General features: G+C 44.3%; 2 protein-coding genes across 5 annotated transcripts; one reads left to right on the top strand and one right to left on the bottom strand.

Annotated features, from left to right (window-relative positions):
• Positions 1 to 346: 346 nt before the first annotated feature.
• LOC108029053 (uncharacterized) lies at positions 347 to 1,052 on the bottom strand. Its single transcript, XM_017101115.3, has 2 exons — positions 683 to 1,052; positions 347 to 622 (listed from the first exon to the last, which is right to left on the bottom strand). The coding sequence occupies exons 1-2, from the start codon at positions 1,046 to 1,048 to the stop codon at positions 467 to 469; spliced, it is 522 nt and encodes a 173-aa protein (XP_016956604.1). The 5' UTR covers positions 1,049 to 1,052; the 3' UTR covers positions 347 to 466.
• Positions 1,053 to 1,477: 425 nt separating this feature from the next.
• LOC108029102 (myosin-VIIa) lies at positions 1,478 to 15,019 on the top strand. Of its 4 annotated transcripts, none has more exons than XM_050884811.1 (12): positions 1,478 to 1,687; positions 6,305 to 6,409; positions 7,134 to 7,394; positions 7,794 to 8,143; positions 8,206 to 8,406; positions 8,469 to 10,863; positions 10,928 to 12,378; positions 12,443 to 13,229; positions 13,291 to 13,856; positions 13,915 to 14,061; positions 14,124 to 14,244; positions 14,356 to 15,019. In XM_050884811.1, exons 2-12 carry the CDS (start codon positions 6,392 to 6,394, stop codon positions 14,560 to 14,562), a joined length of 6,504 nt encoding a protein of 2,167 aa, XP_050740768.1. In that variant the 5' UTR covers positions 1,478 to 1,687; positions 6,305 to 6,391; the 3' UTR covers positions 14,563 to 15,019. The 4 variants fall into 4 exon arrangements, with proteins under 4 accessions (XP_050740768.1, XP_050740767.1, XP_016956688.1 ...); XM_050884810.1 differs by having other exon boundaries at positions 6,302 to 6,409; XM_017101199.3 differs by having other exon boundaries at positions 1,478 to 1,850.
• Positions 15,020 to 16,462: the final 1,443 nt, after the last annotated feature.

Raw genomic sequence — 16,462 nt, 5'->3', positions numbered from 1 at the left:
ACGCAATATTTTATTTTTTGTGTTAATTAAGCAAAATATAGTAGAAAATCCACTTTCGCCTTCTGACAGTTCAAACTGACGCCTCGCTTTCCAGCACTGAAATTCCGAACTCTTTTCTATCGAATTTTAAAGGTCTTGGGAAATATTCAAACGTAAAAACATAAAGAAAATGGTTAGTTTTTTAAATATATATAGATAGCTTGAAAACTAATGCTGATATACTGAAGAGATTCCTTTAAAATACAACTTTAAAGGCCTTAAAAAGAAAACCCATTTGAGTTCCCGCGTGAATAAGGACAGTAGTAGAAAAGGTACTTCATACAGAAAATATTTTAAATCTATTGCATTAAGTTTATACGACGTTCTTTTTATTGTAAATTAAATTTAACCCATTATCATAGTACGTCACATCTTATAGATTAACCATCACAAGTCTTAGAATAATTGTATAGTATAGTTTCGCTGTTTAGTCCACATCAATATCAAAGTATATTGATATAATGGAAACCCACGTCTCGTTGCCGTCGTCCATATTGAGTGTGAGCTTGTAGGTTCCCTTTGGCAATGGAACCTTCACAAACATGCCATCGTTCAAGGTGCAGTTCCTCACGTAAATATCATTCTAAATCGTGTACATTATTTAAAACAAGAACTAGAGATCAACAAGGTTAAAACTACTCACATTGAAGGGACAAGTATGATTCAGGTTGGAGTACGGCATAAAAGCGGTGTAGAACCAGTAGAAGACATCCAGGCGATTTGGGTGCTTCAGTGACCAACAGAGCTCTTTGGAAACATTGAATAGAAACGGGTGGTAGCCGTTGAGTTTCCGATAGGTGGCAAATCTGGTTACCATCCGGTTCAGTGGTAACTTCAGGACTTTCACATGCACGTTGGCGGCTATAATGCCCCTTCCGAGGACCTTCAGTCGGCACTCGGGGAAGTCCATGTAGCTCTTGTCAAAGCTCTCGCACTTGAGATTGGTGAGGCGCACGTACTCGTGGGACTCGCCAATCAAAAGGACCCAGGTCCACAGGAGAAACCTCATGGCTGCTATCAGCTCGAATGCACTAAATATTTTATTCAATGCAGGCCCATTATAATACAGTTTTTGTTTACCTTAGTATTAGCCCAACAATGCTTAATTGGTTTTTAATAACTAAATAATAAAGCACAAACATCTGATTTAGGTGTAATTGACAACTTTTTGCCTGGTTTAGCAACAGAATTTAAATACACAATAAAGCTTTCTAATGAGTTAATAGAGGACTTCGAACTCAGCTGCATATTTTTGTTATTTTGGGAAAATAAAATGAAAGTAATTTGAATTAACGCGGCAACCAGCAATTAGAGATGGCCCAGAATATAATCGATAGACCATTTTCACTTGGAATCGACTATTCAGAGTGACCGCCTTGAACATTTTGAATAAAATACAAACTCTTCCCTGGCTAACCAACAGACAGTTGCCTGGCCACACTGCCCCAAATACGATCGTTTTCGGCTGTTTTCTCGCGCAAAGTTCGACTTGATTCGACTTGATTCGCCTCCGATCGCCGCGGCCAATAAGCAAGTGGTAAAGGGCCGAGATGGCCAGGAGCCTGTAGTGCGTGCGATTGACCTGTTGCTCGGCGCCCTGTGCGGAAAAGCGGACCTCGGCGCGCGCTGCGATTTCCAGCGATTGCTGGTGCGTGACCTATTTATGTAACCTGTTTTCGAAAAGAATATCCCGCTTTCCAGTGGCCCGAAAGGAGTGTTAATTGAACGGCAACTTCTGGCTGAATCCCGCGGCTCGGTTCGGTTCGGCTGCGAAAAACGCGAAGAGTGCCAATTCTGAGGCCACAATTAAGGTAGAGAGTGATTGGAAATGAAAAGAGTGCATTAACCCTGCCAGACCGTGTGTGTGTGTGAGTGTGTGTTGGGGCTGGAAAAGCCAGCAAGGGAAAACGAAATGACAAGGGTCACAGCATCGCAGCTTGGGAATCATCGATTTTATGGCCGTTTTCAGAGGCCTCCGCTCGGGTCTAGAACGAGGCGAAGACGTGGCTGCATTGCATTTTTATTGCTTTAGGCGACTGACCAAATTAAATAGCTACGCTTCAGGTTTCGTTGGCTAGAACGGTACTAACATGCACACGGCCAACTACCAGCGCAGCCCCACTCTCTCGCACTCACACACGGCCGCACACAGGTACAGGTACACCTGCCGAAGAACGGCGGCGCGAGCGAGAGGGCAGATGCGTGAAGAGCGGCTCACAGTGCAACACATTCATGGGTGCCCGTGCCGTGCCGTGCCCCTTTCCACCCCCTCGCCGCAGCGCTCTCTCTTCCAAGTTCTCTCTCCTTGAGCTTGAACCAGGCTGCCACACTGAGAGAAATGAGATGCATGTGAAGCGGAAGTGCCTTGGATTTGCCTTTGTATTTGTATACAAACTTAAAATCTTTTTGATTTGTGAAATGTCTAACTTTCACTTTTACGTTCGTTTCATCTTGATACCTCAATTAAAGATTTCTGACTATGTGATATGATTGCAAATTAATCTATAAGATTATTATTGTGAGAAAAGCTATGAAATGTGGATAAAACTCATATATGTGTTTTCGTAGAAAAAGATTAAGTTCCATTTTTAAGTACGCTCAAAAAATTAGAAAAACTTTTTTATAAAACTGTTATTTTTGATAATTGTTAAAAAAGTGAAACGATAAATGTTTTTTGGAGCAAAAACTAATCTTTTGTATTTGTTAATTTTTATATTTCGCTTATTATTTTTATTTGTGGGACTTTAAAAACATATTTTTTTCTTTTCCTGCTAATTTTTTTTATTTATTTTTTAAAACATTGTTTTAATATCAACACTGACTTTCGATCACCTTGTCACATAGTTTCAAATTTTCTCCCTGTGCAGCGGTCAAGAATTCTCGAATTGACAATAACAACACTCCGCAGGCACACTTGTTTGTCCGGTTTGTTGTTTTTGCTGTTGCACAACGGGACATTTAGTGTGTGGACAATTGGAAAACCCTTTTTCAAATAAACGCTTTTCATTAGCCGGTTTTGTGTCTCCTCTCCCAGCCGAACCTTTGCGTTTCCATTTGGGTTGTTGGGTTCCACTAATGTTGTGTTGCTGTTGCTGCTGTTGTGGTTTTTGTTGCTGTTGCTGGGGCTTTCGCGCACGCAGCGACTTTCTGTTTGTTTGGTGAAACTTTTTAAGGTCTTCTCTAAATACATAATAAAAAATGAACATAATACTTTGCCCAGTTTTTTGCTGTTGTCGGTGAGTCGTTAGTTTTTTAGAAGATTTCGAGTTGTAAAACCAGAAACAAATTGTGTGAAAAGATATCAAGCTTTGCGAAAAAGAATTTTGTGGTCAATGGAAAAATTGTGGATAGAAAAAGATTGCATTGAAAGTATGCATTGTTTTGTAAAATAAATTGTTAAAAAAATAATTGGAGGTAATAAAATGTAATTTCAATTTTTATTTTTGATGGTTGATCACTTATACAACTCCTTTTCCTGCAATGTAAACATTACTTTTCATACATGGAATACTAAATCACTAGTCCCATAAAATAATTATGCTAAAAATAAGCATGTCCAATAACCCCAATAAATAAAACCATTGAACTATCTGAATGAAACTCAGATTAGGTTATCAGTTCGTGTGTGTCGACTCAGACGAACCTCCCTACTACACATTGTACTGCTGTTATACCACAGATTGCTCAAAAAATGACAACGACATGGTGTCAAGTGTCAAAGTCAAAGTGAACAAAAAGAGGGTACATTGAACAATTCGTATTAGCGAGAAACATACGAGTATATGTAGTAGATATGTGTCTTTATGTAGAGTGGAAGGCATAAACATAAACCGTAATTGTACGTGGCAGCCACACACGAACTTTCACTAATGACTCCCGATGAACTTTTGGATCGCTCACAACTCCACTCACTCCCCTCGAAACGCACTCGCAGTCACTCACTTGTATCTGGCAGATATATGCACTTAGATACGTGCCAATCGTGTGTCATTGGAGGCACTATCCGAGGCGAAATCTGCAGAGACGGAAATTCTTAGACGCTCTGCGCCCGATTCTTACGATTCTTAATCGTTTTCGGTCATGTCTGCCTCTCCCCTCGCATTTACACCTTGTTTAATGTTTTTTACTTATCTCTGCCTGCACTCCGGCGAGCTACGATAACAGCTGAATGGGCATTAAGCAATCATTTTTAAATAATTCGGCTATGACTGTGTTTAGCCAAAGTGGTCTCTTGAATTGGAGAACCATTCAGTTAGACCTTGGAATATCTGATACATCATATATGGAATAGAGAAGATTATATTTTTATAAAAATACCAGTTATTAAAACTTTGAAAATAATTAAATTGATTTATTATGATTTATATCACTCGTTTTTGTTCTGAAATCATATTTAAATAATCCGTAATTACTTCCGAGTTTTACAGAGTTATTTCAAGTGGAACCGAATTTTATCATGTGGTTGAAAGACAGTCAGGGAATTATACTTGTAAGAAGCCTACTAAGAATTAAGACATTTAACCATTTTTAAACAACTAAGCAGAACGACCATGAAATATTACTTTTATCATTCAAAAAACCATACCATTTCCTGGTTTTCCTGAGTTATTCCAAGTAGAACCCACTTTATTCATGGCTTTAGAAGACTTATACTATCAAATAGATAAGGAGACAACTAGTATTGGGCAATATTACTTAATATTCCACCTTTGTATGTACCAGATAACTGCTTGAACTCTGGCCAACAATTCAGGTTGCTATATAGTACAGTGTGTTGCTCTGTTTGAGTGAGGATCGCGGGTAGTTGGGTTCCCCACATGCATTGGACTCGTATTTTGACCGGCGGAGCGTAACCAGACTGGTATGTGTGCTAGTATACGTGCCGCCGTGTGCCACTAAATTTGGTTGCTCTTGCTGTTGCTGTTGCTGCTTTTTTGTCTGGCATGTTGCAATTACGATGGTGATGGAGAGGAAGCGGAGAGCCGCCTCCAAATGAGTAACTATACTACACTACCTTACACTACCGCTGATACCATACTCCGCGGCGGCGGCCGTTAGTCCATGTGTTAAATGATGGATGGGGTGTCCAATTCAAAAGGCGGTTTCGATGGTAACCGACTGGGAAATGACGCCAGTTTGAAACTCTGATTCATAGCTGGCTCGGAAAATGAAGCAGTTGAGTTAAAAGCCGATCTACATGTTGATTAGATGAGAATTCCTGCGGGTTTCGGCTGATCAAATGCATCTTTTATAAAGATAAATTGGATTGATTATAGACCATCTTAAAACTTGATTTCGTGGGGTTAAAAATAGTCTCGATTAAAAATTAGTCAGCATGGGTAGTTAACTTTCTTTTACTCCATGATAGTCAGGCACCATTTTACCGGCTAAACTCGCCGGCTTGTGTTCGGTGCTTGGTAAAAATTAAGATTTAAATTTGATCTTTTTGTATTAACAAGTTGTACATGTTTCATTAAAAATTACAAATATTTGGTAGTTGTAGTTTCCAAAGCTTGCTATTTTCACAAAAAAATGCATTTAATGGTGAGAATTCGTCAATGTCAACACCTTTCCAACTGCAGATGGTGCTGTTTTCTACTGCCTAAATCGAAAATATAGTTAAATTGCTGTCATGCCTAAAAGGTAATGAAAGTAAATTTTTTCAATGAAAACAATTGATTTGCATAACAAACACAGCTCATTGAGACCTTCGATTTCGGTTAGAGCCTCTTTTTCGGCTGGTTCTCGTATCGAATCGATTGTTCGGGGCGACTGAAGTTGAAAAGTGAAAATAGCTCGATGGCCTTTTTTGCATGTCTAAAGGTTTAGAGGTCTATAAGATCTTCGGTCACGTAGGGGATTGTTTTGGGTAGCTTTTGGTTTCCCCAGTTTCTAGGAGAGAAGAAAGAAGTATCGAAAGTATGATTTTATGGATGTGTATTTAAGACGGGTGACTAATTCGTTGTTGTTTTTGTTTGCCTAATGAGTTGCCACTTTGGATTGAGACTCAAGTTGGCCGAATCGAGGAAAGAAAGACGTTTACCTCGAGCTAGGAAAGCGCTGTGATAGCGACAAGAACAACAAAGAGACGACGGACCACAAACGAAGACAGCGACAAGTTGTGAATTCTTTCAATTTACCGTAAACTTCACCTTAATTTTTTCTTTTCTGCCAAGCCGGTTTTATTTGCCGCAGGCGCTAACTCGTATTTTGTTATTGTTGCTCATGGCCAACTCTTCCACTGGTTTTTCTTTTGGAACAGCAGAGTAATTCGAGAGGCGGCGGCAGCGAAGAGGAACGGGCCTTTGTCTCTGGATGCCAACCCAGGATCGGTAAATGAAGGACGACGAACATGGTGATTGTAACACGTGTAAGTATTTCATTCCCTATTAGCCAGCGAGCAGTGGGCGTATCACTCCTTATCCGGCCACTCCATCTATCTCACTTTCCCCCCTGCCATGAGCCCCACACCGACCAACAGGGGCAAAAAGCGGAAGTTCCTCGCCATGCCTCACTTCAACTCCCATTACTCTCGCACAGTGGTGGTTGGAAAAGTAGCAGAGGGTGTAACAACAGGTTGCCCAATGCAACAGGTTCTTCAAACTGTTTGGCAACTTCTGAGGTTCTATTCCCTGGAATCTAGTCATAATAATGACTAAAACTAAAAAAACTACATTGATCTATTCTTAGTTCCTTTATAAATTAAAATACGAATCCTAAAACTTCGGGTATTTGTTAATTTCTTATAATTATTTCGTAATTAAATACCTTTCCCATGGTTGCTTTTCATTAAAGTCGTAATACCTACCTTGATCTTAGCCTTGTTCTGTTGCAAAACCTTGGTAATGCCTCCTGCTCACCTACATATTTCCGCCCACCACTGTGCACTGCTCATGTCTGTCCCTGGTATCACATTTTCGTTGCGTTCCGCTCAAGTGAGTCTTACAGGGAACAGCACACGGTCTTTGTGGCCCCCATGTCCATGGCAACCGAATGCGGCAGCCTCGTAAATACCCGAATGTCAAATTGTTAAATCGTAAAATAGCAAAAATGGTCAAAAATTGGAAAATTGTAATTACGCCTCTAATCGACAGGGTGACTACATCTGGATAGAGCCCGCCTCGGGGCGAGAATTCGATGTGGCCATTGGAGCACGTGTCGTCTCCGCGGAGGGTCGTCGCATCCAGGTGCGCGATGACGATGGCGACGAGGTGTGGCTGGCGCCGGAGCGCCGCATCAAGGCCATGCACGCGTCCTCCGTCCAGGGAGTGGAGGACATGATATCCCTGGGTGATCTGCACGAGGCGGGCATCCTGCGGAACCTGCTCATTCGGTACAAGGAGAATCTGATCTACGTGAGTATACTATAGTAACTACATTAGTTATTGTCAAAGACAAACTTCAAATTCAAATACCATACTTGTATCTATCTTTAAACATCATTTAAAAACAATTCCCTGAAATTTTACCGAACTAATTTCATTAAAAAGAAGCTTCGTTAAGATTCAATTATGCTGGGCAATAACTCATTGAAGTTTAGATATAAATTCTTATCTTGGTAATTCAATATTGAGCTGTTTTCAGTTATTGATACCCATATTCGTTATCTTGCTCTACTCAAATGAATTCTAAATGAAGGCCAGAAAATTATGTATTTCTAAGTTTGACAAGAATAATTTTAGAATTAACATAATAAGAGTTAATTTATTAAGTATATTTTATAACAAAAACGCTTTGGTTCTCCTTACTTTCAGACATACACCGGCTCCATATTGGTTGCCGTCAATCCCTACCAGATCCTGCCCATCTACACGGCCGATCAGATCAAGCTCTACAAGGAGCGTAAAATCGGCGAGCTCCCGCCGCACATCTTTGCGATCGGGGACAATGCCTATGCGCACATGAAACGATATCGCCAGGATCAGTGCATCGTGATTTCTGGAGAGTCAGGAGCGGGGAAAACCGAGAGCACAAAGCTGATCCTGCAGTATCTGGCTGCGATTAGCGGCAAGCACTCATGGATAGAGCAGCAAATTCTCGAGGCAAATCCGATTCTAGAAGCATTCGGAAATGCCAAGACCATACGCAATGACAACTCATCGCGGTAAATACTATAGTCATAATTCATCACCTGATCTTCTATTAACTAAATGCTTCTCTATACAGGTTTGGCAAATACATAGACATTCACTTTAGCGCCAATGGCGTGATCGAAGGCGCCAAAATCGAACAATACCTGCTGGAGAAGTCACGAATCGTGTCCCAAAATCACAGCGAACGCAATTATCATGTCTTTTACTGCATTTTGGCGGGACTTTCGGCGGAGGAGAAGAGTCGCCTGGATCTTGGCATGGCAGCTGATTATAAGTAAGCTAGTTCACACAAACTGATACTACTTGGAATTTATATTAATATTAAACTATTTACAGATATCTGACTGGTGGCAATAGCATAACCTGCGAGGGACGTGACGACGCCGCCGAGTTCTCCGACATACGATCCGCCATGAAGGTCTTGCTCTTCTCCGATCAGGAAATCTGGGAGATCATTAAGCTTCTGGCTGCCCTGCTCCACTGCGGCAACATCAAGTACAAGGCGACTGTGGTGGATAACCTAGATGCCACCGAGATACCGGAACACATAAATGTGGAGCGTGTGGCGGGGCTTCTAGGTTTGCCCATTCAGCCTCTGATTGATGCCCTAACGCGGCGAACGCTCTTTGCTCATGGAGAGACTGTGGTGTCCACCCTGTCGCGAGATCAATCGGTGGATGTGCGGGATGCCTTCGTAAAGGGAATTTACGGACGAATGTTTGTGCACATCGTTCGCAAGATCAACACGGCCATCTTCAAGCCGCGCGGCACTTCTAGGAATGCTATTGGAGTCCTCGACATCTTTGGTTTTGAGAACTTCGATCAGAACAGCTTCGAGCAGTTTTGCATCAACTACGCCAATGAGAATCTGCAGCAGTTCTTCGTGCAGCACATTTTCAAGCTAGAGCAGGAGGAGTACAACCACGAGGCCATCAACTGGCAGCACATCGAGTTCGTGGACAACCAGGATGCTCTCGATCTGATAGCTATCAAGCAGCTGAATATCATGGCTCTAATTGATGAGGAGGCCCGGTTTCCCAAGGGCACGGATCAAACGATGCTGGCCAAACTGCACAAAACCCATGGAGCGCACAAGAACTATCTGAAGCCCAAGTCGGATATCAACACTAGCTTTGGTCTGAACCACTTTGCCGGCGTTGTGTTCTATGACACGCGTGGATTCCTGGACAAAAACCGGGATACCTTCAGTCCCGACCTTCTTCATTTGGTTAGCCAGAGTGGCAACAAGTTCCTCCGTCAAATCTTTGCTCAGGACATTGAAATGGGTGCTGAGACGAGGAAGCGAACGCCCACGCTCTCCACTCAGTTCCGGAAATCGCTTGACGCTCTGATGAAGACGCTCTGCAGTTGCCAGCCATTCTTCATTCGTTGCATCAAGCCGAACGAGCTGAAGAAGCCCATGATGTTCGATCGTGGTTTGTGCTGCCGTCAGTTGCGATACTCGGGCATGATGGAGACGATCCGCATTCGTCGAGCTGGATACCCCATCCGACATGGCTTCCGTGAGTTCGTGGAGCGCTATCGCTTCCTGATACCTGGAGTGCCGCCAGCACATCGCACTGATTGCCAGGCGGCCACTTCGAGGATATGTGCTGTGGTTCTGGGAAAGTCCGACTATCAGCTGGGCCACACCAAGGTCTTCTTGAAGGACGCACACGATCTGTTCCTGGAGCAAGAGCGGGATCGAGTACTGACGCGGAAGATTCTCATCCTACAGCGCAGCATCCGGGGATGGGTGTACCGACGACGGTTCCTGAGACTGCGAGCCGCTGCCATCACCGTGCAGAGATTCTGGAAGGGCTATGCCCAGCGCAAGCGCTATAGGAACATGCGAGTGGGATACATGCGTTTGCAGGCCTTGATTCGTTCCCGGGTCCTGTCACATCGCTTCCGCCACCTAAGGGGTCACATTGTCGGTCTCCAGGCCCATGCCCGGGGCTACTTGGTGAGACGGGAGTATGGTCACAAGATGTGGGCTGTCATCAAGATCCAGTCCCATGTGCGACGAATGATTGCCATGCGTCGCTACCGAAAACTGCGCTTGGAGCACAAACAGTTCGCCGAAGTGCTTCAGCTGCGCAAGCTGGAGGAGCAGGAGCTGTTGCATCGAGGCAACAAGCATGCCCGGGAAATTGCCGAGCAGCATTACCGGGATCGTTTGCACGAGCTGGAGCGTCGGGAGATTCAGGAGCAATTGGAGAATCGCCGGCGGGTTGAGGTCAACATGAATATTATAAATGATGCGGCCCGCAAACAGGAGGAGCCGGTGGATGATGGCAAACTGGTGGAGGCCATGTTCGACTTTCTACCCGATTCCAGTAGCGATGCGCCAACACCGCATGGTGGAAGGGAAACCTCCGTGTTCAATGATTTGCCCCATGCGCAAAACGTCAACCAGGAAGATATTATTGCACCCATTCATATCTCCGAGGATGAGGAGGATCTGTCGGAGTTCAAGTTCCAGAAGTTCGCCGCCACCTACTTCCAGGGCAATGTAAATCATCAGTATGCGAAGAAGGCTTTAAAGCATCCTCTACTTCCGCTTCACACGCAAGGCGATCAACTTGCCGCCCAGGCCTTGTGGATCACTATTCTCAGGTTCACAGGTGATATGCCCGAGCCAAAGTATCACACCATGGATCGAATGGACACAACTTCCGTCATGTCCAAGGTGACGGCCACCCTGGGACGCAATTTCATCAGGAGTAAGGTGGGTTGAGATTATTTGAATGCCATACTAAGTTCAAAGTTACATATTTCGCTTACTCTTACAGGAATTCCAAGAGGCTCAGCTGATGGGCCTGGATCCCGATGCTTTCCTGAAGCAAAAGCCTCGCTCGATCCGCCACAAACTCGTATCCCTAACACTTAAGCGAAAGAACAAACTGGGCGAAGATGTGCGTCGGCGTCTGCAGGACGATGAGTACACGGCGGATAGCTACCAATCTTGGTTGCAATCACGTCCCACCTCCAATCTTGAGAAGCTGCACTTTATCATTGGCCATGGCATCCTTCGGGCTGAGCTGCGGGACGAGATATACTGCCAGATCTGCAAGCAGCTGACAAACAATCCCCTAAAGTCTTCGCATGCCAGGGGTTGGATTCTGCTCTCCCTGTGTGTGGGTTGCTTTGCTCCGTCGGAGAAGTTTGTCAACTATCTGAGAGCCTTCATCCGCGAGGGTCCTCCGGGATATGCGCCGTACTGCGAGGAGCGACTGAAGCGAACCTTCAACAATGGCACCCGGAATCAACCGCCCTCGTGGCTGGAGCTGCAGGCGACCAAGTCGAAGAAGCCAATCATGCTGCCCATTACGTTTATGGATGGCAACACCAAGACTCTGTTGGCCGATTCCGCCACGACGGCCCGCGAGCTGTGCAACCAACTGTCGGATAAGATATCGCTCAAAGATCAGTTTGGATTTTCACTGTACATAGCTTTGTTCGACAAGGTCAGCTCCTTGGGCAGTGGCGGCGACCATGTGATGGACGCCATCTCGCAGTGTGAGCAGTATGCCAAGGAGCAGGGCGCCCAGGAACGGAATGCCCCTTGGCGTCTGTTCTTCCGCAAGGAGATCTTCGCCCCCTGGCATGAGCCCACCCACGATCAGGTGGCTACCAACCTCATTTACCAGCAGGTGGTCAGGGGTGTCAAGTTTGGCGAGTATCGCTGCGACAAGGAGGAGGACCTGGCCATGATTGCTGCGCAGCAGTACTTTATCGAGTACTCCACCGATATGTCGATGGAGAGGCTGTTTACTCTTCTGCCAAACTTTATACCCGACTTTTGCCTCAGTGGCGTGGACAAGGCCATCGAACGTTGGGCCGCTTTGGTCCTGCAGGCCTATAAGAAATCCTACTACGTCAAGGACAAGATTGCGCCGCTGAAGATCAAGGAGGATATCGTCAGCTATGCCAAGTACAAGTGGCCCCTGCTCTTCTCCCGTTTCTACGAGGCCTATCGCAACTCAGGTCCGAATTTACCCAAGAACGACGTCATCATAGCGGTCAACTGGACGGGCGTCTATGTGGTGGACGATCAGGAGCAGGTCCTGCTGGAGCTAAGCTTCCCCGAGATCACTGCCGTCTCCAGTCAGAAGACCAACAAAGTGTTCACTCAGACCTTCAGTCTGTCCACTGTTCGAGGCGAGGAGTTCACGTTCCAGAGTCCCAATGCTGAGGATATTCGAGATCTAGTTGTGTACTTCCTGGATGGTTTGAAAAAGCGGTGAGTGGTTAAGAGATACTATATCAAAAACCTATCTAATTAACCATTTTATTCATATCTTCAGCTCGAAATTTGTTATAGCCCTGCAGGACTATCGTGCTCCTTCGGATGGAACGAGTTTCCTGTCATTTTTCAAAGGCGACCTTATCATATTAGAGGACGAGTCTTGCGGGGAATCCGTACTAAACAATGGCTGGTGCATTGGACGCTGCGATCGATCCCAGGAACGTGGTGACTTTCCTGCCGAAACCGTCTATGTTCTGCCCACGCTGAGCAAACCGCCGCAGGATATTTTGGCCCTGTTTAACATCGAGGAGGCTCACCATGGGCGACGCCTGAGTATGGCTTCCAATGGTGGGGCTGTGGAGCCAAGGGATCGACCGCATACGTTGATGGAATACGCCCTGGATCACTTCCGTTTACCGCCAAAACGAACAATGTCGAAAACCCTCACCCTAAGCTCGAAACGCAGTGAGGAGCTGTGGCGCTACGCCCGGGATCCCATCAAGGCACCCCTGCTACGCAAGTTGCAAAGCAAAGAGGAGTTCGCCGAGGAGGCCTGCTTCGCCTTTGCCGCCATACTGAAGTACATGGGGGATCTGCCCTCCAAGCGGCCGCGGATGGGCAACGAGATCACGGACCACATATTTGACGGACCGCTCAAGCATGAGATTTTGCGGGATGAGATCTACTGCCAGCTGATGAAGCAGCTGACGGACAACCGCAACCGGATGTCTGAGGAGAGGGGTTGGGAGCTAATGTGGTTGGCCACGGGACTGTTTGCCTGCTCGCAGGCTTTGCTCAAGGAACTGCTCTTGTTCCTGCGCACCCGGCGTCATCCCATCTCTCAGGTAATCTATCTGAACAAATTTAACTAGATTTATTTAACTCAATCTTTAATTATTATTGCAGGATTCAATGCATCGCCTGCAGAAGACCATTCGCCATGGACAACGCAAGTATCCGCCGCACCAGGTGGAAGTGGAGGCCATACAGCACAAGACCACGCAGATCTTCCACAAGGTCTACTTTCCGGACGACACGGACGAGGCCTTCGAGGTGGACAGCTCCACGCGGGCCAAGGACTTCTGCAACAACATCTCGCAACGCCTATCCCTACGCACCAGCGAGGGCTTCTCCCTGTTTGTGAAGATTGCCGACAAGGTCATCTCGGTGCCCGAGGGTGATTTCTTCTTCGACTTTGTTCGCCATCTGACCGACTGGATTAAAAAGGCGCGGCCCATACGAGATGGAGCCAACCCGCAGTTCACCTACCAGGTCTTCTTCATGAAGAAGCTGTGGACGAACACAGTGCCAGGCAAGGATCGCAACGCCGATCTCATCTTCCACTATCACCAGGAGTTGCCCAAGCTGTTGCGCGGCTACCACAAGTGTTCCCGGGAGGAGGCGGCCAAGCTGGCTGCCCTCGTATTCCGCGTTCGATTTGGTGAAAACAAACAAGAGCTACAGGCCATACCGTAAGTTAAGATTGGTATTTCTACTACAGACTTCGGTTAACTATGTGATATTCTTTAGGCAAATGCTGAGGGAACTTATTCCATCGGATATCATGAAAATGCAGAGCACTAGCGAATGGAAACGATCGATTGTGGCCTCCTACAACCAGGACGGCGGCATGACTTCCGAAGATGCCAAGGTGGCCTTCTTGAAGATTGTATATAGGTGGGTACCAATAGGTTTAAATTAGTACAAATGTTTCCTTACATATTTCATTCTTCAAACAGATGGCCAACTTTTGGCTCCGCTTTCTTTGAGGTGAAACAAACCACCGAACCGAATTATCCCGAAATGCTATTAATAGCCATTAACAAACACGGCGTGAGTCTCATCCATCCAGTGACCAAGGTAAGATCGCATATATTTAACCCTATAAAAATTATTATTTTAGGAACATAAAGTTTTATGATTGTTTAATATAAAGGTACTCATATATATTAAATTAATGTTTATTTATAGGACATTTTGGTCACGCACCCGTTCACACGCATCTCGAATTGGTCCTCGGGCAATACGTACTTCCACATGACCATCGGAAATCTGGTGAGGGGCTCGAAACTGTTATGCGAAACGTCGCTCGGCTACAAGATGGACGATCTGCTGACTTCATATATCTCGTTGATGTTGACCAATATGAACAAAAATCGAACCATCCGAGCCAACTAGTAAAACCTACGATTACCGCAAATATTTATAATAATTATAAAATACGATTGCAATAACTTATACAAGCCTAGTACTTTATAGTCGTAAGTCATTCCCTACGCCCACCACCCTTCGCTCTAATTGCATTCCCCCTTTCTGAGAATCCATTCCAGTTTTGGTCTTGTTCCAGCTATCGATTATACCAAACCAATTTACCACTCTTGTTTTGTTTTTAGTATTCGTTTTTTGTATAAATTTTGCAATTACTCACTTAGGTATTCTTATGGCACATTCCGGTTAAATTATTAAATACAATGTTCTGTATGAAGAAAAGGTCTTGCATATCCATAGATAAGCATTTGTATCTACGCATTTTGCATCTGTCTCTTTGTATATCCTAACTGCATATCTGTACTGATGACGTTTTGTATCAAATACATAGAAATGTTCAATTATTTAATAAATTATATACAATTAATCTTGCATTTTTAATGGGATGGTTAGGAGCAATGGAAATCTTTATTAATTTTTAGCATTGGGGATGCAAAGAGTTTCGAGTTATGGAATAATCTCAGAAGATAAATATTTATTATTTGAAAAGGAGAATCATGAAGATATTAGGGGCAATTTTCACACAAATACTGCCTTCAAATTAAATAAAACGATATGGTTTGTTTTAGGTTTTATCTTTTAAATATAGAAAATCTTTAAGATACTTTCTTCAATAAATAAAATTATGATACTTGTATCAACTGGTACAAGAGACTTCGGTCAATAAATGTATCTTAAAAATTTTTATTATTTTAGTTATGAGTAGCAACCTATGCACTTAGAAGATCATTAAGATTGATAAACAAAATATTGTTAATTTCTTTTTATTTATTTAAAATTTTTTACCCAAAGCAATGCAACAACTGAATATTTGACGAATCGGCTGACTTCCTAGCAATTAAGCAAAAAACTAAATTATTCAATAATATAATCTGTAATTTTAAATAACATATATATTAATCCATAGACTAATATATGTGTAATTTAATGTTTATAAAATCAGGGACTGGCAATACTTGTTCCGGATCGTCAATAACGTTTGCGATCGATAAACCAATCTTGACCTACGGCTTTGGGTTTCGCACCTGGCCATAAATCGGAGTACGTGTCCAAAGTCTTGTGAATACAAATTTATATAGGGCTTGCACATATAGTTTCCCTTGATTTCCTTGGCTGACTCCCACGCCAGCGATCTCCCACGCATTGTATTTTGCGAGAATTTCCATTTTTCCCCAGCGTGTGAAAAACGGCAGCGGTCGGCAGGCAGCAAACGGCTGAAGACAGCGGGCAGACTTAGATTTTTCAAGATAATTAACTTTTTTAGTAGTGGCTACGAAGTTGTGTAGCAGTCCTGAGAACTTTTTAGAAATTGCTGTCTCCCCCCTTTCTAAAAACGACCGCAATCATCGCACTCACCTGTCCAAACGACGGGCGAGGAGGGCGGTCGGGGGAATTGTACATTAAAAATTCCTAACTAATTTCATATTCAGCTTCTTATAAGACGGCGACGACCTTAAGAGGTTGCACTTCCAATTGCCAGACGAGCCTCTGAACTTTTGGTGGTGGTTTTTCCATTCCATCTCCAGTTTTCCTCACGCAACCCGAGTTCGTCGTTTGAGTCTTTCGTTCCCATCGCTCGCGCTGCAGTAAAATCTTAGGGGTTGCAACCAAGTTCCCATTGGCTGCCTCTGATAAGAATGTGTCCACCAACTGCGAGATGAGTGTTTACGTTTCTTGGCCGGCGCTGGGCGCTCACCTTCTGATTCCGCCGAGCGGAAGTGGGCGATAATTAATTCAAAACTGCGAATCTTAATTTGTAAATCTGTAAAGACGGCAGCAACCGAGTGCATAAATATTCAACAAAGGCAGT

This window comes from Drosophila biarmipes, chromosome 2L, assembly GCF_025231255.1.
Source record: "Drosophila biarmipes strain raj3 chromosome 2L, RU_DBia_V1.1, whole genome shotgun sequence".
Taxonomy (NCBI): domain Eukaryota; kingdom Metazoa; phylum Arthropoda; class Insecta; order Diptera; family Drosophilidae; genus Drosophila; species Drosophila biarmipes.
The sequence above is the reverse complement of the archived record's forward strand: the minus strand, read 5'-3'. Positions and strand labels throughout refer to the sequence as shown.